The 27,304-nt window shown below is 41.3% G+C and overlaps 1 protein-coding gene across 1 annotated transcript; it reads right to left on the bottom strand.

The window, feature by feature from the left end:
• Positions 1 to 24,475, bottom strand: ASAH1 (N-acylsphingosine amidohydrolase 1). The gene is made up of 14 exons (XM_065404683.1): positions 24,351 to 24,475; positions 16,559 to 16,605; positions 16,265 to 16,355; positions 14,895 to 14,981; positions 12,841 to 12,919; positions 11,574 to 11,648; positions 10,142 to 10,187; positions 7,099 to 7,243; positions 5,624 to 5,678; positions 5,285 to 5,366; positions 4,415 to 4,546; positions 3,953 to 4,076; positions 3,253 to 3,309; positions 1 to 1,456 (listed from the first exon to the last, which is right to left on the bottom strand). The coding sequence occupies exons 1-14, from the start codon at positions 24,420 to 24,422 to the stop codon at positions 1,367 to 1,369; spliced, it is 1,182 nt and encodes a 393-aa protein (XP_065260755.1). The 5' UTR covers positions 24,423 to 24,475; the 3' UTR covers positions 1 to 1,366.
• Positions 24,476 to 27,304: the final 2,829 nt, after the last annotated feature.

Genomic DNA, 27,304 nt, shown 5'->3' with positions numbered 1-27,304 from the left:
GTGAAACTGTTCAAAATGGCAACATGAAACGAAATATTTTTGCTTTTCATTTCAAAATTGTTTTATTCAGAAGTAGTTATTTACTTAGAGGGTGAAACACCTAAAACCATTCTGATACAAAAAAGAAAACCCACCCAAAACAATTTGTTTCAGTCTAAGAGAAACAAGAACAAAAACACAGTTTCACTTAGAAACAGTGTTTTTTGGGGATTTTTCAGTTCTGCCCAGGAACAACAACAAAAATCATTCACTCAGCTCTAGTAGGCATATTAAACTTCTCCTTACCGTTTGAATATCATCCCAATTTACTAGTTCTGGTTTCTATATTTCCTTTGTCCTACGTAAGGATCTTTAACAACTGAGAAATAGAACCAACATTACTGGTCTTTCAAATACTTTCTATTGTAGTACACGCTCTCTCTCCGTACAGCTTTATGGATTTATTTGCTAATTTAATAATTGATGTTTGTTCCTCATAGGATAATTTCTCTACTTTATGCAAGTTGTTTGCAATGTCCTATTTTCATTGCAAGTGACAGACTAAGTTATATTAAATGTGTACATAGGTGTCTTGTGCATAAGTGACTCATACATAGGCACTTTGGATGTCAAAAAGTAGATGGATATTCTCTAGGAATATTTAGTATTAATACATGTTTTGAAACATTCGCTTTTTTTTTTGTTAGAGTGCAAATGTCATGCCAAGGAAATAACGTGGGTAAAAATCTCCCAAACACCAAAGGCCACTTCTGTCCCAGATGTAACAAGACATTCCCCAACAGCTTGTTTATTGTAATAGGAGCTATTTTAGGGATAGGTCATTTTACACAGACATTTTAGAAATACATCCTTAATACTGGACTAGCAGCATTAAACGTTCTTCCAAACAACTATATAACTCTTAATTTGTTATTGTGAAAAGGAAGAGTAGCAGAACTCATTTAATCAACTGCCTTTTTTACACCATTTCTAGTTTTCTCATACTGGGCGAGGGTGCCACGCTAATGCAATTTTGTAGTTTAAAAGTATCTTTAATCTAAAAAAGGAATTTTCTGATAGTGAACAATTGCGGTAACAAATTAGCAGGGACCAATAGGCGATAGTTGTATTACACTTACAGAAATATACTTGGAAGTAGAAACAAAATGCTAGTACAGTTGTCTGAACTGTCAATTAAGAAAGCAGATGACCGACCTGTGCTACATTAGATCTATTCTTAGAAGCTCGTTAATAGCTATATGCAAATAGCTATCAAAGTTCTGATGAAACATTTGGAGGCTGAAGAGCCCCTTTCCAGAGGTACAGTTCTTTTTAGTGAAGGGCATCCAATTCCAACAGGCAGAGCTCATCCCAGATGGGTGAAGGATCACCATGGACTACAGGAACCTATGCACTCCCGCAGATAACTTTCTGAACGGCCTTCTGAAACCTCCATCAGTGTTGTGCACACAGTCAGCTAGCAAGAAAAAGGAAACTCATTTTATCCCTCCTGTGATTCACATTTTACTTATTTCAGATAGTTCTCCATCCTCTGTTCCTCAGCAACTATCTGGCTCTTCTAGCTTCTAATATTTCTAGTTGTGTATATTATGAGGTTTGTTTTTAGTAAAACATTACATGTATGCTGTAAGAGCAAGAATATGAAGATTATGTTCTTGCCATCCACACAAAGGTAAAAAAACCTAGTTAACCACTATGATCAGTTATAACTAAAACTTAATCCTAATCCCACTGAAGAACCATCAAGTGTCCGTTCTATATGTTAAAATAGAAACTTTAGGCATGCTGAGAAGTAGCATCTTGAGTTGCAACCCGAAAGTTTTAAAAGAATTAAGTCTAAGTTATGTGGATCACTGATTAACTAGTTTTGGACAGAGCCTTAATGAAGGTCCAGAACCTCTGAAATGTTCTTGTATCAGTGTATTTATAAAAGAGGAGACATTATCCTAAAATTTACATCACCTCTACAAAAGATAATCACTTTTCATCCCTTGATCTGTGCTCCTTGACATTAGATTGATATGTCTCCTTGATATGATAGAGGTATATAAAATCATGAGTGATGTGGAGAAAGTGGATAAGGAAAAGTTATTTACTTATTCCCATAATACAAGAACTAGGGGTCACCAAATGAAATTAATAGGAAGCAGGTTTAAAACAAATACAAGGAAGTTCTTCTTCACGCAGCGCACAGTCAACTTGTGGAACTCCTTACCTGAGGAGGTTGTGAAGGCTAGGACTATAACAGCATTTAAAAGAACTGGATAAATTCATGGTGGTTAAGTCCATTAATGGCTATTAGCCAGGATGGGTAAGGAATGGTGTCCCTGGCCTCTGTTTGTCAGAGGATGGAGATGGATGGCAGGAGAGAGATCACTTGATCATTGCCTGTTAGCTCCACTCCCTCTGGGGCACCTGGCATTAGCCACTGTCGGTAGACAGGTTTCAGAGTAGCAGCCGTGTTAGTCTGTATCCGCAAAAATAACAGGAGTACTTGTGGCACCTTAGAGACTAACAAATTTATTAGAGCATAAGCTTTCGTGGGCTACAACCCACTTCTTCGGATGTCGGTAGACAGGATACTGGGCTAGATGGACCTTTGGTCTGACCCGGTACGGCCATTCTTATGTAGATTCCTTGCTCCTGGCACTAAGGAAGATAAGGTGTGTGTGATATGAGTCACAATTTGTAAGCAGACTGGACCAGATTTTTCCCTTGGATATTTAACCTCTAAATTCATGGGTAACGGTAAATCTGACCTCATCCAAATCTGATGCTAAGTGTTTTTGCCTCTATTTACAGATACAAGTTTAAATGATTTCATATACATTTTGTGAAGTGCCAGAGAACTTTGACTCCAACATATTTTGAAGGAAGTTTTACTTGGGAATCTCATGTCAGTGCTTTCCCCTGCTTGTGTAATTTGACTGCTGTTAGAAATGATGAGGTATTCATCCTTTCTGAACAAGTTGGATTTGCTGCACATCCTCTTACAAACTAGTATGAGCACTGCATTTTCACTGATGTTTCAGTAGATGTCTTGCTGGTTATTTTTACATTTTCAAGACCAAGAATAATTTTTTTTTGTTTTTATTTTTGTTTCAAGTTTCTACCAAAATATACAGAGATCAACCAGGGTCAAATTTAGCCCTAGCCATAAGTAGGTGAAACTCCACTGAATCTGGCCTAAAGTGATATGCCCACCTTGTGGAAATACACCTCCATTGCAAGAAATGTGGAAAAAATGGTTACCTTATTTAAAATAGGCTTTGTGGAGAGAACATCATAGATGGTTGGTAGGGAGATGTTCTGAAAGAAGTAGATCACAATTAGCTACATTTATATTAGCTCATGTTTACATACAAAATTACATAGCAAGATCATGCTGAGAACAGAATGCTGAGTACAATGATCTACCCTCTTTGCTGACTACTTAAGCTGTAAAGTTAAAGCAGACTGAAAAAATACATAACTCCCCAACCATCCTCCGGACAGAAGATACGTGGGCACTAGAGATTGGCGGGCCAGGCTTTGCTGCAGGTAGGGCAGTTTTGTAGCGTTTGGCACCTGTTAAGTCAGCTGTAGTATTTCGCTTGTTGATGAAGCAATCCCTATATGTAGTTTAGGACGTGTTTTTATATTATCAGTTGTACCCCACCCTGCTTGTATTGCATAAGAAAAAAAATTCAGAAATTTGACTTTAAAAATGCAAAGCAGTGAGAGCCTCAGGCTAGACCAGGAAGAAGCCTCCCCATTAAACCTAGCAGCAGCTAGCTGAGCTTTATTATACATAAATCATGTAGGCAAATTTGCATCACAAAGCCTTAGTTGTTCCTGTTACCAAGCTAATGCCCTGAACTGCCATGGCTAGTGCAGACCCTCGCTATGAGGTGGCTTGAGTTCAGATCATTTCAAAATACTAAATTATGGTAAGTTATTTAAAAATATTTACCTCTTGCTTTGTCTGGTTCATGCACTTCATTGCAGGTGTTCTACGGTCATCCAAGACAAGGGGAGCCTTCCAACGATCATAGTTTGTTTCCACCACATACCATGTGCCCCCATTTGCATCAAGGCTTGAAAAGAGATGTAAATTTGTGTTCATTTTTGGTTAAATACTCCACAGATACAGATATGGTTAGCATAGGGGAAAAAGTGTATTTCACCGACAACACTAGTTAAAGAATGAGATTCCTGAGCAGATTAGTGAAATAGTATTATAAAAGCACTTTTTCCTGAATAAACCAGATACTATATCAAAACACTGCTTTTTGGATTAAAAGCTTTAAAATCAAGCAATAAGATACTAGAGAGTCAGCTTGCTCTCTCTTTTAAGGAAAAAACAACAACAACCACACATTAGACGTAGCACACCTATGTCAATGGAATTTGTCTTGCTCTTAAGTGTACTTACTCCCAGATATCCAAGGCAGCTTGTCTGCTACGAGTGATCACACAGCCCTCTCCAGATTTGTTTCCTCCCAGTATGAAGTAAGCTGGAGCCAGTAGTCTTGTTTTAACCAGCTGGTCTTTTGCTTCTTGATAACTAAATAATGCATCAGAGAAGAGTCTTGTTGAACTACATTTTTGTGGGTGCTTTAAGCCCTACGGATACCCAAATATCAATCCGCAAGAAGTATTTTCCATTACATCAGACTCTTATTCAATAAGTAAACTTTAATAGAACTACATAAAGTAACAATATTCTGAGTTTGTATAAGTAAAAATTCCCAATAGCAAGCTGCTCATATTTACAATTTGATTCACTATTTAAAAAGCCTATAGTTTGCTGGGAGAAGTCTCCTGGATAGTCTTCTTTTAACTATTGTCAAGACAAATGGGAACTTTTTTATAACTCACTTGAAGTGTTTTGCACTCCCCCTCGTGCATTGCAGTGAAACAAAGCATTCTTTCCAATATCATGACAACAGCCTAACTTGTGCTAGTGTCTGAAGAGGTTTTGTCATGATATGCCACTCGACAGTTGGAAGTGGTCTTCTTAATTTTAGCTTCATTTAAGGAAAAAAGGGCTCGTCAAGGACCCACACGCATGTATGCCAGGAAAAGGTTCCAGTTCCAGTTTCTAACCCACACGCATGCATGCCAGGAAAAGGTTCCAGTTTCTAAAAAGATCTACCACACATTTTCAAAACAGGCAGAGATCAGTTTAATTTTCAAGCTTCTAATAGGAGATTTTTAAAAAAAAAAGTAGTTAGGGAGTTCCAAGTGTTAATATCCACAGCACTACCACTATAAACAAAGATCAGCAGAAAAAACGTGTTACCTTGTACCATTCTCTAGCACAGTTCTGGTGAGGAAGCCCATCCACATACCATCTCTCCTCCCAAGAATCCACTCAAAGATTCCTGAAAGAAGTCACCAGTTACAATTTTTCTTCCTAGACACACAAAACCTTATTATTTCTTCCTGATTTTTATAGTTTCTACATACCTGGTATAATTCCTAGCCTCAGTTTCTGTTCCCCCCTCTCCCCACCGGGTCTTGTGCATCTGACACTGACTTCAGCCTTTTTTTTTTGGGGGGGGGGGGAGAGAAGTCATCAGGTGCCCCTAAATTTTGAAAACTTTGCTATATATTCAAGAAACAAGTCTCAGTTACTCACCAATGTAACCACCGTCAAGACTGAAGCGCTCATTCATTGTAAGAGTGAAAATTCCCTGGGAAATAGTAAACAAAATAAGTTAACTTTCATAATGAAGTGAAAGATACTTTAACTAGTTACTGACACTGCAATGAGTAACACTGTACTTTAAGGTGGACATATAGCTTGATTCTATAATCTGTTCTTCGTGTGAATATTCCCAGAAGACACCAATGGAACTACTCCATTGAGAAAGGGATTGCAAAATTAGACACACGTGCAGCAGAACCTTACTAATCTAGATGTGGGTAAGACAAGGCTGAACTGGAGATGGATCCTGGGGTTTGTAGTCTACTGTAGATTTTGCTGTTGTGTTAATCCAATGCTGGGGGTCATTCTCCCATCAGACCACTACAGGAGCATCACATCAGTTGCCCGCCAATAACGTACCCGACCTCCCTTTAGCCACCTGATTAGTCTGCCAGAATGACAACACCAGACCTTAGGAAAGTTCCAGGCTTGAAGACTTGCCCCATGGCGTGGTCACTGGTACCACACTTAATTATAGTCACACATTAAACTTCCAAGGTATGCATTAGCCTCCACGTTAAAGCCTCAATTTCCCCAACCCCTCCTGTGTACTCAGCTCCTCCAGTGGGATGGGAAGGGAACTCAACTGCGAAGGCCTAGACTCCTGAAGGTGGAGCTCACACTATATTGCTGGAGCTCATTTTACCATGCTGGTGGCTAAAATGGAGGAGGAGAAGAGTAGGACAGAGCATGTGGAGAAGATTTGAGGTGATGGTAAAATACAGGGAAAAAGAGGAGGTAGAGAAGAAAACCACCAGCTTGAGAGGCAAGGTGTATGTTTATAGTCAGTGTTTAAAATCTAGATAAATCCCAGATCTCAGCTGCCTGCAAATCAAGACAAGTCAATTTAAAATACATGCCTACATTTGCAGGAAGAGAGATTAACACAACACTAAGAACACTGACCAAGTTCACTGCTTCTCCTCTTTTTGGGAATCACAAGTGATCTCATTTTTTGCTTGTTCACAAAGCTGCTCATCTAATTTTTCTTTTTTTTAAAGCCAAATCTGTGTTGGATACAAGACTGCACGATTCTGAATTTTGAGAGAGTGAAATTTTCCTTTAGCTACACAACCTAGCTTCAAAGTTCAAGTATTTTATGTGGGCAATTTCCTTTTATAATGAAACTCTGCAAATCAATGGCATTTTCCAACAAGTCTCCTTTCTTCTTCTTCCATTCTTTGGAAGCGTACATTTCCATCTCAACTATGAGTAAACTTGGAGGCTACTAACTTGTGTAAAGGGCTCATAGTTACAAAAGATGAAGGACAGTCTCTGAAGGTGACTAATGAACAAGTTTCAAACCTGTTTCTAACTGATCCCTGGAAGGAAGGTGAATTGTGCTCTTAAAAAAAGGAAAATCTGCGCCAGAAAGTTTTGTAGCATTGCAAACAAAGAATACTTACTGGTTTGATTCCAGACACCATGCCCACATATCCTGCAAAGTTTGTAGACTTAAATACTGTTTTGTTGTTTCTCTGGAAGTCCAGAGTCACCACTAAGGGCTTCAATTCCTGAGTTATAATCCAGGAACTATTTTTTATGTCCCACCTACAGGAGGAAAGTGTGCATTAAGAAAAAACTCTAACCCATGTTATTACACAGACTGCAACATTTAACTATGCATTAATGTACACATGCACCCAATGCAATAGTGTTCCTAATTCAACATTTAGCATTACTTTTAATTCCTTACTTCTAGCTAATCTATGCATGAAGAAAGCATAAAGCGAATTTATAAAATGCAATTTATGGGTGAATATATGGTTTTAAAGACCCAATACTGGCCCATACTCAATTGTTCAGTGCCAAATTGGACCTCTACACAATACTTACCCAGACACCTTAACCCTATTAGTAAGAGGTCTTGAAATAATCTCAACTGTCATAACAACTGTACCAGTTTTGGCAGAGATATTACCTGGAATTCCAGGAGCTACTGAGACTTTTAAAGCACGCCAAAGATGTATACCTCTTGGACAAAGGGTGATCAAATCTCATTGGGGAGACCACCATCTTTAGTTTAAAGTCTCAGCCATGCCCCTATCTTATACAGGCATTGAGAAAGCAAAGACGCAATACTATCAGGATTCATTAAAGAGACATAGGGGTTCTCTTTTTGAGAGCCAAAAGAACCAGAGTTGAAGTTCTTTATGGGGAGGTTATTGATATTGATCAGGGGGAATTTGAAAGATGCTGAGGAGCACTGATCAATGAAGCTCACACAAAACAGCAGAAGTTCTAGTAAAAATAAGGAGAAGACAGTGGTTAATTTGTGGAGATATTAGAAAAACCTAGATAAAATTGACATTTCAGAAATGTAATGGGAGAATAAATTAATGGAATTCTGAAATTCTTGGCTATTAAGACAGTTGGCAGGAAAACTACTGCCAAACAACGGAGCTCAGACTATTCAAACAAAGTGAGTGGAAGGGAACATGATATAGAACAGGGTGGGCAAACTACAGCCCGCGGGACTGTCCTGCCCGGCCCCCGAACTCCTGGCCTGGGAGGCTGTCCCTCCTCCCCCACAGCCTCAGCTTGCCCCGCTCTGGGTGGCGGGGCTGTGAGCTCCTGGGGCAGCGCAGCGCAGCTGCAGAGCCCGGCCTGACCTGGTACTCTGTGCTGTGTGGTGGCAGCATGGCCTGGCTCCAACTGGATGGCGTGGCTGTAGCGCCACCAGCCACCGGTGCTCCAGGCAGCACGGTAAGGGGGCAGGAAGTGGGGGGGGGGGAGAGTTGGACAAAGGGCAGGTGAGTTCCGGGGTGGTGGTCAGGGGTGTGGACGGTGGTTGGGGGAAGGGGGGGGAGGGAGGGAACAGGGGCTTGAATGGGGGCAGGGGTCCCCGGGGGCAGTCAGGAAGGAGGGGGGGGTTGGATGGGGAGGCAGGGGCAGTCAGGGGCAGGGGTTCCGGGGGCAGTCAGGGGACAGGGAGCGGGGTGTGTGGATGGGGCAGGGGTCCCAGAGGGACAGTCAGGGAACAGGGAGGGTTGGACAGGGCAAGAGTCCCCAGGGAGGGGGGGCAGATAGGAGGTGGGGGCTGGGCCACGACCCCCTCCCCTAACTGGCCCTCCATACAAATTTACGAAACCTGATGCAGCCCTCAGGCCAAAAAGTTTGCCCGCCCCGATATAGAATCTATATGGATACAAACACCAGATCATTAGAAGATATATAATATTGAGTAGACTACCAGCTTCTGGACAGAACAGAGATTGTGAATGCTGAGAGAGGTCAAGAAAACAATGACTTGTATGGGAATATCGGTTACCCAAATATAAACTGAATTGTTTAGAGAGACATTTCTCAGAATATTACAGTTGAATCTTTAGTCCATCTGTCTATAAGCAGCAAGGTGGACAGTAGGCCTACTAGGGACATATAACTTCATGAATTATAGTTATTTAAGACTAAAAACTGAAAACAACCTGAAAGTACAGTGATAGCCAGGTTAAATGTATACACATTTAAAAAACAAAGCACACTAAGCAGCACCACAGATATTTTCCCACTCTTAAAACTCTTACCCATGTTCTATACTCAGTTTACTTTTCACTATTTATGTTTTACATTCTCTGAGTTAAGAAAAACACAAACTGGTCAGTTTTGTTTACTGGACTCATGCACTAGCATGTGGCAATATTTGGGATGCAAACTCTCCAAGAGAATTTAAAAGAAGATTCCATGGAAACATTTCTACTGATCTTAGGAGATGTAAAAGCTAAAGTCTGTTTGACCCAAGCTATCCTTTTAAGGAAACTAAATTCCAGAGTTCACACTGATGGTGCTGTACCATGTGTGTGTGTATACATACATAGGACCATAAAACAAGCATCAGGAATAATCCAGATGGCATGGTACAAGTGCTTCTTCAGTTCACATGATGCTACTAGAAGAATTAGATATTGACCAAAGAAGAAAAAAAAGCTTGGTGACCCCAGAGATCCACTACTTTTTTTTAATATTTCCTTTGTGTTTTGCACCACAGCAGACTCTGTGCCAGAGTGAGTTTCATCTGCTGGGACAGAGCAGAGCAGACGTGTTTCCAGCAACTATTCATGCCCATTCCCGGGGTGGGGGGGGTGGGGGGGGGGGGAAGAAGTCACTTGTACCATCTATGAGGTTCTTCCATGCTAGCAGGACAAGATGATTTTTTTAAAAATGGAATGACAGCCATTTCTGCTAAGTATGGAATAAGGGTCATTTTACTGCTTGAGGTTAGGAGAGCTGTACTCTTAGCCTGTACTAGTCTTTTTCATTATACCAGAAATATACAGTGAAAAGTTAGTTACAGTAACTAGTTGCAACAGTCAGACAATGTGTAAATGTTAAATTAATAGCTTGTACTGAAAAACAGCAAACAGAGTAACATTCAAGCCTAAGTTGCTTTTAGGACTCAGAAATCATAGAATGATTCCAAATAAAGGACAGACAGATACAAGTACTTACCCAAGAAATAGTCCAAAATCTAAATTTCTAGCATGGTACAGCTTTCCTGGATTTAGAAGAGAAATTATTTTAATATATTTTTTAAACAGACATGTCTAGGGGGTTAAGGCTCTGTCGGACTAAAGAAAAACAGGCAAGCTGAACTCATAGCAGATATAAGATTTTATAAAATTGGATGCTGTTGTGCTGGGTGTTGCTATACCAATATGGATGCTAAGGAAGACCATTCTATATTAAGAATGATTGGGGAGACCAAATAAGCTACTTTTGCCAAAAAGATATTTGGAACAAGCCTGCTTTAAAGCTTTTCCTTTCTAAAATTTAATGTTTTCTAACCTTAGCTTTTTTTAATCTGATGAAATGTCACTTGTCTCATTGTTTTCCATATCAAAATGGACTCCGATCCCCAACATTATTTGGGCATTAAAATACAATTATCCCAGTTTTCCCATTAATTTTTTTTTAAAATAAAATGGAATGTTATCAAATTAACATGATAGAACACCTGAGTGAATACATAATCTGGTAACTTTAAAAATGCTGCGTCTTCCTGGAGACTTGGAAAGGCATTTCAACTACCCTAGTAAATCTGAAACATAGGGAAAGTTATAGTAGTTTACAGATTGGGCTAGTGTTTCAGAGTCCATGGAATGAGGAATACAAAGCAGTTCGTTTACTGCTTCAATCCACAGCTATTTGAGGGTTTTGTTTTAAATGGAGTAAATGGTCTACTCTGTTTGTAAAGATGTTTTATTCACTGTAAAAACTCTGAATGTTTATGGGAAGAGTGACCATGCAATATCAGAACTCATTTATAGGAAGGGAAAAAGCAGCAAATGAAATCCTCATGCCATTTGTTCACTCTTACCCTCAAAGCTATCACCCATTTGGCTGAGAAATGGAAGACTCCCCTTCCTAAACTGCACAGGCACTAATATGAGTTGTCGCAAAAGGAAAGAATGGACCAAGAAAACAAAACCTGAAACCCAGTCCTCTCACATAGCAACTGAGAACACTGTGACCATGGAGTGATTTTTTTTTTTTTTTTTTATTCAGTAGGTATGAATCAGCCACTTAAAACTATTTGGTTTAGAGTTATATAAATGCTGCCCATGACCACAGTATCTGAGCACCTTCCACATAAAGTACCTAACTTGTACATAGTGCTCTTCATCTATAGATCACAAGGTGCTTTATAGAGTTCAATATCATCATCATCTCTACTTTCCAGAAGGGGAAACGGACGCAGGGAGCACTGACCTTGAGCAAATCACTTCATCCAGCTGGACAGCAACAGAGCAAGGAACAGAAGCCAGCAATAGCAAAGTTCATAGTGGACTATTATCAAAGCTCAACCAAAAAGTATTTACACAGGACAAAAGCCATTGCTCCCATAAGATTCACAATAAAAGTGGTTAGGAACAGACTTTACCTGATTTGTCTTCTGCTACTATTGAAGTACATACTGTAAAGATTTCATAGAAGATATTAAACAGAACAATTTCTCCTAGAAGAAAAAAAAAAAGGAGGAGCATTCAATCAAAGTGCCAGACTGTCAATAAAAAAAGAGTAGCTATTAGAAAAGACGTCTATTGGAGAAAGGAGAATCCTACAGCACTACCTCTCCCCAAAATTTCAATTTGACTTTCTTGGGGTTTGAGTCAATGGCCAGTTCACTTAAAGGCAAGAGCCTCACGAGGTATAAGGAGCTTCAGTATCTTAAGAACTAAACTAACATGGGGGCTAGATTCTCTTGCACCTATGTGCCCACCCAAATCTGACACTGAAGATACAGCTTTCCTTGTTCAGCAACTTGCATCACACAAAATCTTCAACATAGCACTGCTCATGCTGCTTGCATACTGCCAGGATTGTTGGGGGGAAAAGCACAGATCAGTGGTTCTCCTGATCTGCCTGAGAAAATGGAGTACCCAGAGATCCATTGTGGGTGTCTGCACACACCTTACATCAGCATGTAGAGTACATACGCTGCATGCCCCCCAGCATGGGTATAAACAGCAGTGTAGATGGTGAGGCATTGCTTAGGCAATTAAAGTCACACCTGAACCCTGTGGGTATGGTAACCTACATGGCTCTCTACATGTCTAAGCAGCACCTCCCCCGTCTACAAGGCTATTTTTTAGCAGTGTGGCTCTGGCAGTGGGATGCCTTTCATTTGCACATGTAGCTACACATTGCAGTGTGGATGCGGCCTGCTTTTCACTATGGCATGTAGCTATACATAGCTTTTCTGGGAAGAAAAGTCCCACAAGCAATCCTACCCTGCTCCTTTTGGCATGTTGGGAGTGGGTGTAAGGAAAGGCAAAGAACTCTCACCAAAGGAATGCTACAACTTCTAGCAGTCCTAGGTTGAGAGCTTCCATATCTCCCAGCAGAAGATCTGCTCCACAAGGCCATCAGGGAGAGGGCATGGCTGGACAGAAGGGTTACAAGTCACAATCTTTCAAGTGTCATTTGCGGTCATCATGTTCCTACAGATAATGTTTTAATTTAAAGCATCACAAAGTGCTTCACTAAATTACCAATTATATATTGAATAATTAGGGAGTGGGGGCTAATGTGATAGATAAATGCACTGCAATTTTAAAGAAGGGGGGCACAAAAAACCCCCCCAAAACCCCCAAAAAACCCAAAACAGTGATTCAGACATTATAGAACTGAAATGTTGAAATTATTACCCAAAGGAATGCCCGAAGCATTTGCAATCCCTTTGAGCTCTTCACTGAAAGGGTAGGGAAGGGTGGAAATCAGTCGAACCTGGGGGACAAAAAAAAAAAGACTTGTTTAAATTGTAACTGAAGATGAATAATATCTTGGTCTCTAAACAGAGGCGCTCTCCTCCTTATAGTCACAACTTTCTAGACGGACATTGTAAAACTGGACATTGAATATCTCTGCAAATATTTGAGGGGTTTGTGGAAGAAATTGAAAGGCAAGGAAGCACCTTAAGAATAAAAATTAAGTTTATTAAAATTTCTAAACTCAAACAAACGAGATGGGCACAATGTCCAGTTAATTTGAGACCACAGACAGTAATGGGGAGATAAGTATAGTCTTGTCACCATTAAGACCAAGACAAGTCCCAGGCACTATTCACAGTAATGCTGATTAGGGGAATCCCTACCTACACCACCCATTCTCCACCACAGAGGCAAATTGGAATGGGAGGAAGTAGGATGGGGTGTAGCCACAGTGCCTTCTAATCCAGTGACATGAGACTGTTGTAAATTGTGTAGGTACAGATCTGGCCTCCTGTGGCCTTCAGGATGAGGCAAGCAGAGTTGTCTAATGTTATGTCTACACTACAACTAGCAGTGTGCTTCCCAGTCCAGAAAGACTGGCACACTAGCTCTGCTTAAGCTAACATGGCAAAGATAGCAATGTGGGCACTGCAGCCCGGGCTATGGCATGAATTAGCTGACCAAGTACAAGCCTGTCTGACCCCCCCTGGGTGGCTAGCCCATGCTGCAACATCCACACTGCTATTTTTAGCACATTAGCTTGAGCACAGCTAGCATATGTGGCCATGTCATCTTGCTCCCTGCTCAGGTCCTGTACCAAGCCTGGATCAACCAGGCTTGAAGGTTTGACTCAAAGAATCTAACTTCTAAAAGCAAGACATAAAAGGCATTTCTGAATCACTAGGACTGTTTCATGTGGGTCTCCTTATCTTAAGAGTTTAAAAAAATAATCATTTCAGTCAGTCTAGCAGCTGAGAAGGTCTAAAAATGTACAGAGGATAAAAAGGAAATTGCAGTGTACACAGACATGTCTCTTACAATATAGTTCAGCCGATTTATCAACCATCACCACAGCCGCAATTTCTCTTGCTATTGTCCCTTTTACCCTTTGCAAAAGTGCACATAGTAAAATAGTACTTTTAACTCCAGATATTACTGCTGCTGCTCAAAACTTTACTGTTTCAATTCAGTTTTGCCACACTTGTGAATTACTCACAAATACTTCATATATCTGCTAGTAGTTAAAGGGGGAGGGGCCACAGTTTTGCTGTTAGTCCAAAACAATGGACTCTGATCAAGACCGTTTGGTAAATTCACTAGTGCTGTTGTGGTCAGACACTTATGCCACATTCAATGAACTAAAGGAACTGACTAAGAAGGAGTACAGCACAGCAGAAAAAACAGCATTGCAATATGTTTGTTTTGTTAACGAGACCAAGTCATTGTCAATCGCGTATGAATTTTCCTACTGGATAGAAAGACTAAGTTCAAACTTTCTTGAAATCATAAGAATTCCCCCCAAACAGAACACTTGTGATAATTTTTTCCTCAGTTTAGCATTTGGCTTCAGATAGAATTTAACTCAAGAAAATAAGTTTTCTAAACTAAGAGTAAGTAAGTAAGTATCTATCATATCTGAAGTCTCAGTCTCTGGAGAAGTAATAGACTTAATCTACAGCCAGGGAAAAACTTTCTAACCATAAGGGTAGTTAATCTCTGGAATAGGCTTCCAAGGGAGGTTATGGAATCCCCATCACTGGAGGTTTTTAACAGGTTGGACAAACCTGTCAGGGATGGTCTAGGTGTATTTGATCCTGTTTCTATGCAGTGGGCTGGACCTGATGACCTCTCAAGGTCCCTTCCTGCCCTACACTTCGATAGATTCTAGGACTGCATTCTGGGGGCTAGGGCACACAATTTGATGTGTTTACAAAAAAACAAAACAAAACACACACACACACACACACACACACGACACTGAAGATACTTACCAACTTAGTATCCACTATTTCAACAGCTTTGCCACTAGGGACGAATGCATTTGCTATATTTTTAATACTCTGAATTACAGTCTTCAACTAGAAAGGCAAAAATTAAGTTAGAGTTCAAGATTGTGGTAACTTTTGCATTTTAATATAGGAAATGATAAAAGCAAAAATGATAATCTGATGCTAGTGATGAGAGACAAACATTGCCAATTTCTGCAACCATTTAAGAGCCCAATTCTGGAACCCTTGCTCACTATCTTATTCACACAAAACAATAAGGGCCCTATTCTAAGAAACTTCTCAAGTACATACACTAGAAAAGCTTCAAATTTGCTCCACTTGAGCATACATAACAAATGCAGTCCTGTTGTAAATGGTGAAACTCCACTGATTTGGTTTACATGGTTCAAGAGGGATTACATGGTCTAAAATATCGGTAAAAATATAGACCAATGTTTTCAAGTCTAGCTAAAAACAGGTTCCTAAAACCTATATTTGGGCAAAAGCAGAACTAGCTTAGTTTTAAGAGGTGATGAACAACCCCAGCCGACATTGGGCATCCACTTCTCGCATTGACTTCAACACATCTGGGGGGAAAAGCTACTTCTAATAAGAGGCCTAAATATGAATTTTAAACCTAACTTTAGAGACAGGCAGTTTTGAAAATCTGAAACAGTTCCTTCTCTCTTTAGGTTCAAACCAAAACACACTTGAATAGTGTTCAAGAGCTATTCCTACCCAATGGCTTATTAGATAGCTTGAATGAACCAAATTTAGTGACCTCTTTCCACACCACAAAAAGCTCCACCACAGTCAGTGCCCTAATTTACAGTGTTAGGAGGGCCAAAAACAGTATGGTGATGAGGAATGGACTATCCATTCAGCACCAGAGTCAGTTTCTCCAAATTAGGAAGGAGGCATACTGACTGGATCGTGTGGGAAAGTTAAGACTACTGCTGCCGTATCCTGTGTTTGCGGATAGAATACTTCAGCCCCGAGAAGGCTGTCTGGCACAATTCCCTCATAATAAATGTGTTTAGATTTAAGGAGAAAACGTTGATAAGAAAAGAAGTCCACCTCAGGAAACACCACTCTTCAAAGTGTTCTAATTACTAGTTAACTTACCTTCTATTATGTCAGATCCAGTTTGAGAATAAACATTTTGTAGGAAGAAAGTGTTTACTTAAGCCACCATTCCCCCCCCCTCCAGTCAAGACCTTAAGTCAGACTAGTTTAAGTACAGAAAACTGGAATTTGAAATATTAGTCATTAAATATTTCAAAGGTAAATTCTTCCCACTCACTCTTTCCTGTGAGTCTCCATGAAAAAAAGTTATTAAAGCTAAACTTAAGAGCAAAAGCTTTATTTCATACCTCTATTTTTTTGTCACTCAGCAACTTATCCCATCTTCTGCTGGGAGGTAAATCAAGATTTATGATGTATGTTGGAACCGTCCCTTTGAATCTGAAAAACAAATACCAAAGTTCATATTTATACAAGTTTATAAAACTGTGCTATACCAAGTACAAGGCCAAAACTATGAAAGATGTTTTTGTTTGATTCTGTTATGTGAGCAAGCCAGAAGCTTAAACTGCCTTTCCCCCCCCCCCAATTCACTGTTTTCCTGTAATGTGGTAGAAAGTGTACCAGTAATTTGAGTTACTCACGTTGGTCCTGCAGGAGGATATGTTTTACTTCTGCAGTCTTCTCCAAACTGTAAAGAGAGAAACAGTACTGTTTAAGAATGTAAAGGTTTTTTTTTTTTTTTTTTAAACCAACTTCTTGGTTACCTTTTTTTGTTTGTTTGTTTTTAATATGCTATGTAGTCTTAGGTTTTTGGTCCTTTTAAATGAAGCATGTCCAGCTCCCCTGTGCCAGTACAGGTGCTTCCAGTTTGACCAATTAGGGGGACCAGGCAGCACATGCAGCTATGAAGGATCAGGGAGAAACACATAGGGAAGGCAGTCTCTGGGGAAAAGCTGCAAAGGTGTTCACTGGCTGACCTCCCCAAGCTGGAGAGGGAGTTACCTACTGACTTCCAAGATGGAGAGCTGAAACCAAGGACCAGAGAAGACTGAAGGCAAGGGTGCAACAGAGGGGTTTACCCAATGAGATCTACATGCTGGAGAGCTGGAAGAAGTTAACAGGAGAGGGGTGAGGTATGTTCCCCTGACATGGATGAACGAGAGGGGTTCCTGCTGGGAATAGTGAGGTTGTACTCCAGGTAGAAGGGTTGGGTGGCTGTCCTGGCAGAAGGCCAGGAGAGGACCAAAGAGGCGCTGGGAGCGTGGTATGTGTTATGTCAATGGATTAGATGCACTGGTGGTGATAGATGGACGATGCTTTGGGACTTTTGTTCTGGATTATTTGCATGATGTTTTTGTAATAAATGGGCCCCAAGAAGGGGTGTTGAAACAAGAGAGCCTGCTGTACAGTCCTTAAAGGGCCTGACAGAGGAAGTGGGACAGTAACCCTGGCCTTAAGATGCTCAGACACAAGCAGGTGCTTGGGGATCATTCATACTTTTATCATAAAGAATAATCTAACCAGTTGGTTAGCTAAGCAATCACAACAGTCTAGGAAAAAATCCCATATTTTGGTAGTCCAAGATGAACAAGTGAATTTAAGATTATTTATTGTTTAGTGGACAAGCTAATGGCTTGCACTTAATCATATATATTAACTGATTACTCCTATTGTGATCAGAGGGGCCAGTGATAGCACTTAGCATTTACAAAGCATTCTGTTAAGAGGTCAGAATAATTCAGAAGCATTAAGTAAATCACCACACATGTGCAAGATAGGCATGTTTGATATTATCCTTGTCTTACAGATGGGTGGCAAAGGCACATACAAATTTAGCAAACCACTTAAATCATGAGAGCTTGCTATACGGTACAGACATTACCTACTGCTGACATGTGCAGCTAAACTGGTGCTGAATATGGCTTAAATAAAATGTAGCCAAGGGGAAATAACATTTGGCACCATTTAATTTTACATTCAGCACCAATATAGAAACTGATTAACTGCCAGCATAATCCCAAGCATAACAGCTGCGCACCCAATGTGAGCAATGAGTACTTTTTGTAGTATAGCGAAGTCTCAGAGTCAGCATCAGGGTCAGAACCTAAGTCTCCCTGCTCCCAATCCTGTGCTGCACCAGCTATTCCACTCTGGCAACTCACCTCATTTGACTTGTAAGTGTAGCCAGCTAACAGAAGTAATGGAAAAAATTACCAGCCTGCTTTTGAGTTTTGTTCACCCAAGCACACCCCCACATTGCCCTACAGAACAAGTGCACCCCAAAGTGTTTTATGGGCACAAATGCCATTTACAAGTAAACAGGCAGACTGTCAATTATTTGCAGTTTGTTTGGTTGCACCAGTAAGAAAGTTTAAGTTTGTCCTTGACAAATGGGCATACAACTCATTCAGACTAAACAACTGCCAGCCAATATATCCATGTTCAACAATCTGGATGGAGACAAGTTGTCCTTGGGCAACTCATCTTAAGTTTCCTAGATTCATAAATTCAAATAGCCTGTCACACTGTGCAAGGTACCTTCTATCTTACAAGTTATTCCATGGTATCAATCAGAGGAAGACAGGACATTTAAAAATGTTAAAGTTAATTAATACTTGTGCAATATAATTGGTGTGGATTTTTGATCTGTAACAAATTAATCTAGCAAAGAGATTTTATACCTATCATAGAGGTTACCCTTTGGCAGGCAGCTGCTTCTTATTTACCCTGTTGTCCTAGTCACTATATAGTCACAGCTAAGAACAGCAATCAGCAGAGCACTGAGTAATGTAATACATTTGTATTCTCTCTGTTTGGGGTGATTGGGAAGAAACTTTATGAGGGGAATCACAGCTCATGTTAGATGTGACTATAGGAAGTATGCAGGTTCATGGGCATGAACACAGTGTTGTGCAGTTGTTCTATCCTCTTCCTAATTAAGAGGAAGGTAAAACAAATTTCAAACTTACAGAGGCTAACTACCAAATTAAGGAATCTAAAATAAGGAAGCTAGCTGGAGACATCAGGTGACAGAGAAGGCTATAAAGAGTCTGAATTCTGAACAGCCAAACTATATCTTGTGAAACTAACATTTTGCAATATACTAAAAAAGGAAACATTCCATCACATGCATCTCTGTTTAACAGATAGAGCAAAATCAGAACTAGGTCAGGCAATTAGTACAGTGCCACTTCCAAAATAGATATCTGGCTGAAAAACACTGCTAAGCAGACAAATATTCAAGTATCTCAAAATGATCCATGGTTTTGTTGCCAGCATGGTTTAAAAACTCATTATAAAAGAAAACTAGGTAAACATTGTAAGTTTGCAGACTTCCAGGCAATGCACCCAACTGCTTCTTAGTGATCTACTGTTAAGGCAAAATGACAAATTTCAGTTTGGAAATTTGGCTTCTTGGGGATTTTTTTTTTTTTAAAGTGATAACTAGATACTCCAGAATCCTTTTGTTGATAAGAAGCTCAATATGGTAACCTAGGCCATGTCTATACTAATTGAGGAAACATTATTGCCTCTAGCAAATTGAACATAATAGGACATTAGCTTGAAATCCAACTTAAAAAAAAAAAAGTTTGGTGTTTCAGGTCCCACATATGCTGCTATCCCAAGCTAATTTTGGCTGTTCCATAATCACTCTTAAAAGGCTTCCCCTTTCTCTAGTTGTGTAAAATAACCCACATAATCAAAGGGAGTGTGGGGTGGGTGGGGATGTGAAACTGTCCTTTGAGGATACTCAAAGGAAATAAACTTAAAAAAACCCAGAAGTGACTTTTCTCTAGTCTTTCAGTTATAGTCATTGTGTGTATTATGTAACAGTTAATGTTTAAAAAAAACCAAAACAAAACACACTTAAAACAAGTGTGGTGTTTTGTTTGGAAAGTTAAGTTCAAGAAAACAGACAAGTTTCTAGATGGAGAGTTACAAAGATAGCCTTCCATTCCTGAACCAACATACACTGCTGTTCCCAAATCTTCAGACAGTTCCAGAGCATCTACTATTCACAGCTTTCCTAAGCAAAAGCATGAAATTGACAAGACTGATTAGTTTCATTGCTGCTGTTCAGAAGCTCCTCTGGAGCAGCAGTGAAATTGATGCACATTTCCCAGCAACAGAATGAAATTAGGAGCAGGTCTGGAGCGATTAGTGTGGTAAGGGAGAGCCCTTCCTTCACAACTACCATGAAGCTGGAGGAAGGATAGAGGAGATACACCCTCTCCTCTTAACAGTCAGGCTGCTCTTAGTAGACAGAAAGATCTTCTCTTCCCTTTCAGAAGCCATGAAAGTGGGCTTCAGGTATGCCAGACACTTAATCAGAGGCTGCTACAAAAAGTGGAGCCTGGAAGCAGGGGCCTGAAGCAGCATCTTGGTAAAAATTCCTATACTTTCCTCTTTCTCAATAGCAAGGGAGTTTTGGTTGGAGATAGGATAGCTTCTTGCTTGGACATTGGCCCAAACAGGCTGCATCTTTCTTACCAACCTTTTGCTACCAGGTTTTGTTTTGACTGTTAGATGTTGGGTAAAGTTTTTCCAAATCTCATGTGTACATGAATGTATGTGAGAGGGTGAGAAACATGATCGATTGTGGGGGTGAAATGGAAGGAAAAAAATATAATGGAGAAAGATAATACAATGCAGGGAAAAAGGTAAGATGAAAGACATTGAAGACAACATAGAAAAGATATGCCATGATCAAAGTGAGTGAAGCCAAGTTACAAAGAAAGGGAGTCCAAAAAAGTCAGCCATCCATTTACTCTGAGTTTATTAAATAGAAAGCTGACAGTTACATTTAAAATACAGAACATAGCCGTTTTAGTTCTTGTAAACTGCAGGAGCCATGGTGCCACAAATTTGTCAGTGTAGAGAGTAGCATTAGTGCCCAGATTAGTAACGGTTGGGTAAACTTTACAAGCCCAGCCTATTTACATTTATAAAGTTCATCTGGACATTTAAATTGTCCATTCTAAGCATTCCAAGCAACAGCATTTTCATCATTGCCTTGGAAGAATATTCTGTACTCTAGAATTTCTGGAAATTTTCCTCACTACTCAGTCTAAGATTTCCCTTACCTAACCTTATTATTTCTAGTAATCTCCCTTTGCACTACTATAACGTTGAATAGTATTTTATAGATTAAAGATATCAAATTAAAAGCTATCGGACTAACTGATATTCAGCATCCTTTTTGTAACTAAAGACAGCTTAGAATTCTATGTTCCATAAAACAACAGTTTCTTTACCTCTCCCATTACAGGGCAGTATTCTGCCATGCTGTAATAATCCTACTGATGTTTTTCATCCTTCAGAATAGTAACAAGTAATACAAAACTTAACAGCACTGCAGAACCAATGTAGATATGACAAGTGAGCCCAATTTTCTTTTGCTTTCAGTTCTATCTAAGCTGAAATTGCAAGACCAAGTTTTGCCCTCAGTTACATGTGTACAACCCACTGAAGGCATTCAGTTACAACCTGTGCAATTCTCAATACAATTTGCCTCCCTTCAATTACCTTTGCAATACTTTCATTATAAACTTATTACAATGATTTGTTGTACTGGTGAAGGCCACATTTCATATTTTAAAAAGATATGATCAGTTGCATCAAAAAGTCATGTATAAATTAGAGTTTGGAGTATGTGAGCTCATTCACATGCAATGTTCTAACAGCATGCTTGATACAGAATACTTAGCGGAAAACAATCAAAATGATGAACTCTGCTTACACAGCATGTCTTCAATACATTTTATGTCCTGACACAAAAGTAAGTGTGTCACTTCAGTGTTTTGAAAAAGGATACTGTAATAGAATTAAGGTTCACTTATGAAACAAGACAACTGTTACCTACACCACAGAAAGTCATAAAAGGAAGCAATTGTTCAGTTGTACATTGCTGTGGACTAGGGAGAAGATAAATTCAAAGTGGACTCTTCTAAAACTAAGAACTTGCCCTAACTATATTGGCAGAGATTTTCAAGGTATCCTATTAAAGTCAATGGGACTTCTCCTGAATTCCTTATTCTCAGTAGTAGAGATTTTCAGGAATCCTTAGGATTGTTTATTGTTTGATATATTTTTCCTTCTAAAATACAGTACAAATTATTTATGCTACTAAACAATTGTTTAAAAATTGGAAACCATTTTATATAAATTATCTAGTTAAAATAAAATCAATTTGGTATTTACTCCCTCTAAAAATAAAAATTTGTAACCATACTTAATGGTTTAAAAGTAAATGATCTTAAATTCTCTATTTATATAACACTACAAATAAACACAGCATGCAGTCCTCTTGAGATTCTTTCCCCCCTTCACATTTTAAAAACAGTATTGGTATGTTTGTGTGTAGTACTGCAGTATTTCACCAAGAAGCCTTTGCCAACTTAATCTTTCATACAAGAAAACAGTCAGAAGTGTATATTAAGTAAATAAAAGATGCAAAATAATCATTGCAAGCACAAGGAAAACAACTTCCAGGACAATAGCTTATTAATCAAGTAATTTAAAATAGATAAATAAAGGGCCTTGCTCTCATATAGCCCATTACTGAAATTTGTTAAATTTAAAAACAGAATATTTTTAAAGTGGTTACATATGATCTAAAATTAACATATCCAGGACTTAAACATCGTGCACTGCACAGTTGAACAGTAGCTGCTGTGATTCATAAGGCATCCACTTGTTGCATCTTGTCTTTAATTAGGCCAAAGTCCTGCAAATACTTATTACACAGGTGCATTGCCTTACACATTAGTAGTCTTGAGTTCAGGCTACTCACATATGCAAAGTTAAGTTACTCACATACAAACACTTTCAAGAGGGGGCTTCAGGATCAAGTTCTTCAGGACAGGGGTTTAAGTTATTACTGTTTGCACAGCTCCTAGTACAATGAGATCCCAATGCTGAATGAGGTCTCTAGAAACTACTGTAATCCAAACATAGAACACTTATCTCAAAGTATCCCAAAGTGCTTCACAAGTGTATACACACAGCTCACTTCATTTACTACTGAAATGAAGTGACAGGTATGGAGAGGATTAGTTCAGAGGTATATGAAGGTTACAAAAGTTACAGGGCAGCTGCACAGGGCTACCACAAAAGCCAATTCGTGTAAATTTATCAGCTAGGAGTTTAACTAGCTTGGCTAGATTTCTGCTATTCTGACTATTGCCCAAACCTTCAAGTGTTCTCTTTTCCCACTGAAGAAAATCCAAGCTTCAATTCAGAAAAGTTCCCTGGGACACTAACCTGACTAGAGTTTTTAGGGAAAGTTGGGTCTTACAAATGTTCTCCCATAGGTCACAATAGTTTTTCTGTGTATTATCTTGTCTGTACTTTTCCTAACCCAGGGAAGGTGTTAACTGTATGTTTTGTTGTAGGAAGCAGACTAATAAATACTACTAGTTACTCCTAGAAGATCTCATTTGAACACTGGTTTTCTGCCTATACCTTCTACAGAGAATTATCAAGTTTTCCCAGTAAAGTTCTGCACATTTAAATCCTGCTGCTTAACCAACACAACTACTAGTTAACTGTTTCAGGGCATCACCAAACAGCATGAACAGCCCTAACCATCTCTTGCTTTACAGAATATAGCTGTACTTTACAACTAACCCACACAAAGAGTGGTTTGGGGCAAATAGTTAAGAGGAGAGGAACCTGTAACTTCAGCCGCACACAACAGAATGAAAAGCAGTTGATCTTACTGTAGATTGGACAGTACCACTTTCTGCACAGCAAAACACCAAGCATCTACATCATTAACAAGGGCTACAGTTTATGAGCTTGGCACCTAGATAAGTGGTTTAACTTTCAGAAGGGTTGAGCACCCCCAGCCTCCACTGAAGCCAAAGAGGATAGGATACAAGCCGTCAGGGACACTGCAGCTGTGCAATGCTAGGTGGTCAAGCTGCTTAACCGAGGTGCCTAGCTTCGGGAACCCCACTCTGAAAGTTTAGACCAATACCAATTACAAGAGCAAATAAAACCAGCTTGACTCCCAGGCTCCTAAACGTCCCACCTGCCTGCTACTAACCCAGGCGTGGCAGCCCACTGTCTCCTCTATCAGCCTGGGGCGGTGCCTTGAATAGCGAGGTGTGGCCCGTGCACACAACTACTACGGACAAGGCTCCGTGTCCGCCCCCGGGGACCCAGAGGCAGCATCAGGCGAGGGCCGCCCCTGCCTGAGAGGAGAACGCTGCAGGTGGCACAACCCCAGCGAGCGCCCGAGCCGGTGAGGGGCGAGCGCCCGAGCCGGTGAGGGCCGCGCTCCCTCCCGCAAGCAGGGGCAGCTGCAGTCCGCCCGCCGGCGATTTCCAGCAAGAGGGACCTGCCCGCCGGGGAAGGGGGAAGCCCCGCACCGACAGCTGCAACCCGCGGGGAAATGCCCCACGTAGCAGCCCCCCACGCGCCGCTCACCGGGTCCTCGGCCAGCACCGCGAGCGCCGCGGCGGCAGCGATCGCTAGCAGCGGCCAGCGCGAGATACTCATCCTGCTGCTAGGCCCCGCCGCACACAGACTGACTGAGCCGGCAGGCGCAGGAGCCAAGGCAAAAGCGGTGTCATGTGACACAGCCCTGAGCCCGCACCACCCACGCCCAGCGTGAGGCGCGCCACGTGACTCATCATCCCCAGGAAGGTACCGCTCACGTGGAGGGGGGACAGAGGGTGAGGAATGTTCCACTGGCACCCAGCGAGAAGCAAACAAGGGGCAGTGCAGGAGTCCGGGTGCGGGGCGCTGGGCTAGGCGGCTCTGCAGGGAGCAGCAGGCCTCAGCACACGCCAAAACCGGAATAAGGAAATTTGCTATTTTTGCACCCCCCCACGATTGGCCTGTGGAACGCACTGCCTCGGCGATGCAGAGCCGACATAGCAAAAAATGGAAGGGCAGGGCTAGTTATATGGACAGTGAAGTGAGAACACCCAGGCTTGCATTAGTTAAGATTAAAACTGTTTCAGGGCTATAAGCCTTCATGCAGCCACCTGGAATAAACCAGTCACTAACTTCCTGGGGTAAGGAATACGTTTCCCTCATGGGCAGATTATTCCATAATTGTCCACTACAGGATTTGTTGCCCTTTTACTCCTGGGGGAATTCTGCATCACAAAATTAAAAATTCTGTGCACAGTATTTTAAAGTTCTGCATATTTTATTTGTCAAAATAACACAATATAATCACGCTGGTTTCAATTATTTTGGTAATTTATTTAAAGTGAATACAATGGATAAAGAATGTTAGTGGGGAGCATTGGAGGAAATCCTCAAATCCCCTCTAATAGTAATTTAGCTAGTATTGAGCCTTTCGTCTAGTTGTTAGTCAACAAATATATGCAGCTATATGCTCAGTGTTACATCATAGACAACTGAAGAGCAAATAAGGGCTAGGGACTCAAACTCACAATTTATACTGGCTACTGACCATCTCCAGAAAGGTCAGTAGCAAACAGTTCATGGAGCACAATTTGATACGAATTTTTTTCAGTCCAAAAATGTAGACAGGTTCTAATCACTAAAGCGCCATAAGCATTTCTAAGGCCACACTATCTTTTACAATAAGGCTCCTTTACACCACTCTGGAAATGTAAAGGAGCTTTAAAATTTTTACACCTGTTTTATACTCCTGGGGGAATTCACTAAGAACAATGGGAACAATTCACTAAGCAGGCAGAGTCTGCTCCACACCTACCTCCTCAGAAACACCCCAAAGCCCTGCCCCTCCACGCCAAGCATGCCGCAATAGCCAGCAAGAGGGACATATGACTGCCCAGCCCTCCTGACCCGGCGGTGATTTATGTTTCTACCTGCTGCTCTGGGCGCCCAAACTGACCTGTCTGCACTGCCAGGGAGGGCACGTGACCACTCTTGCGGCTTCCCTTTGCATCCCCGTTAGAAATCATTTTTCTGCAGGGAAGCAAAGAAATCTGTGGAGGTCATGAATTTTGCGCATGTGCAGTGATGCAAAATTCCCCCAGGAGTACCCCTTCCTCAGAGGCATGTATTAGCTGCTGCCAGATGCAGAATACTGTACTAGACTGGATAGTTCACCATTCTGACCTAGTATGGCAAGTCCTATTTTGCAATCTATGTTATATAAAGAATTTTAGCTGTTTAAAGAAAGACTTGAGACATACAATCTCTAGCACATTGGGAATGAGGTTGGATATTGCAACATCTCAAAGCAATGATCATTAGTCAACATAATATTGAGTTTCTATTCTCAGAGTTCACTGCATGGAGCATGAAGAGACTATTTCAGAGGTGAATTGCTTGGAGTCCATCCACACTGAAAGAGATTTCTCAGTTTGTATTTCTGTGAGACTCTTACTTGTTCTCTACCTGGGTCTTGAAGACTGTATGCAGATAACTAAAAGTATCTGAGAGATTATAGTTGGTTCTGAACAGTTCAATACCTTATTATAATTATTGGCAAAATATCCTCCCAGATGAGAAACTTTTCCCAACTCTACCCAGCTGGGCATGAATTGTAGTTTAGTTTGGAAGCAACTAGTGATTTTGTTCCTTGCCGTAAGACTAAATTAAATTATTTTGTAGTGTTGGAAGGGAGGCGAGCTCTGAAGTGGTAGACAACAAGATTAGTTGGCTTTAGGAGTACACTACGCTCCCCTACACCAGTCCAGTCAGCAGTGCAGCGGAGGCTCGGGGCTAAGGCAGGCTCCCTGCCTGCCCTAGCTCCGTGCGGCTCCTGGAAGCAGCCGCCGGGCTCCACATGCTGCCACTGCCCCGAGTACCGGCTCCGCAGCTTCCATTGACCAGGAACCACGACCAATGGGAGCTGCAGGGGGCAGTGCCTGTGGGTACGAAAGCAGCACGTACCACGCAGAGCTGCCTGGCCGTTCATGTGCCTAGAGACCGCAGGTACTTGGCGGCCGCTTCGGAGAGCCGTGGTAAGTGCTGCCAGAACCCCGCACCCCAACCCTCTGGGCTAGCCTGGAGCCCCCTCCTGTACCCCAAACTCCTCATTCCCAGCCCCACCCCCAGCCGGAGCCCACACCCCTCCTGCACCCCAACCCTCGGGCCCAGCCCGGAGTCCCCTCTCACACCCCAAGCCCCTCATCCCCAGCCACACCTCCCCACACCCCAACCTCCTGGCCCAGCCTGGAGCCCTCCCCCTCCCCCGCACCGGAACCCCCTGCCCCAGCCCAGAGCCCCCTCCTGCACCCCAAACCCCTCATCCCTGGCCCTACCCCAGAGCCTGCACCCCCAGCCTAGAGCCCATACCCCCTCCCACACCCCAACCCCAACCCCCTACCCCAGCTTGGTTAAAGTGAGTGAGGGTGGAGAAGAGTGAGTGATGGAGGGAGGGGGGGATGGAGCAAGCAGGAGGCGGGGCCTCGGAGAAGGGGTGGGGTATG

The sequence above is a fragment of the Emys orbicularis genome, chromosome 5 (genome assembly GCF_028017835.1).
Source record: "Emys orbicularis isolate rEmyOrb1 chromosome 5, rEmyOrb1.hap1, whole genome shotgun sequence".
NCBI lineage: Eukaryota > Metazoa > Chordata > Testudines > Emydidae > Emys > Emys orbicularis.
Note: the sequence above shows the minus strand (reverse complement) of the source record. Positions and strands in the feature narration are given on the sequence as shown.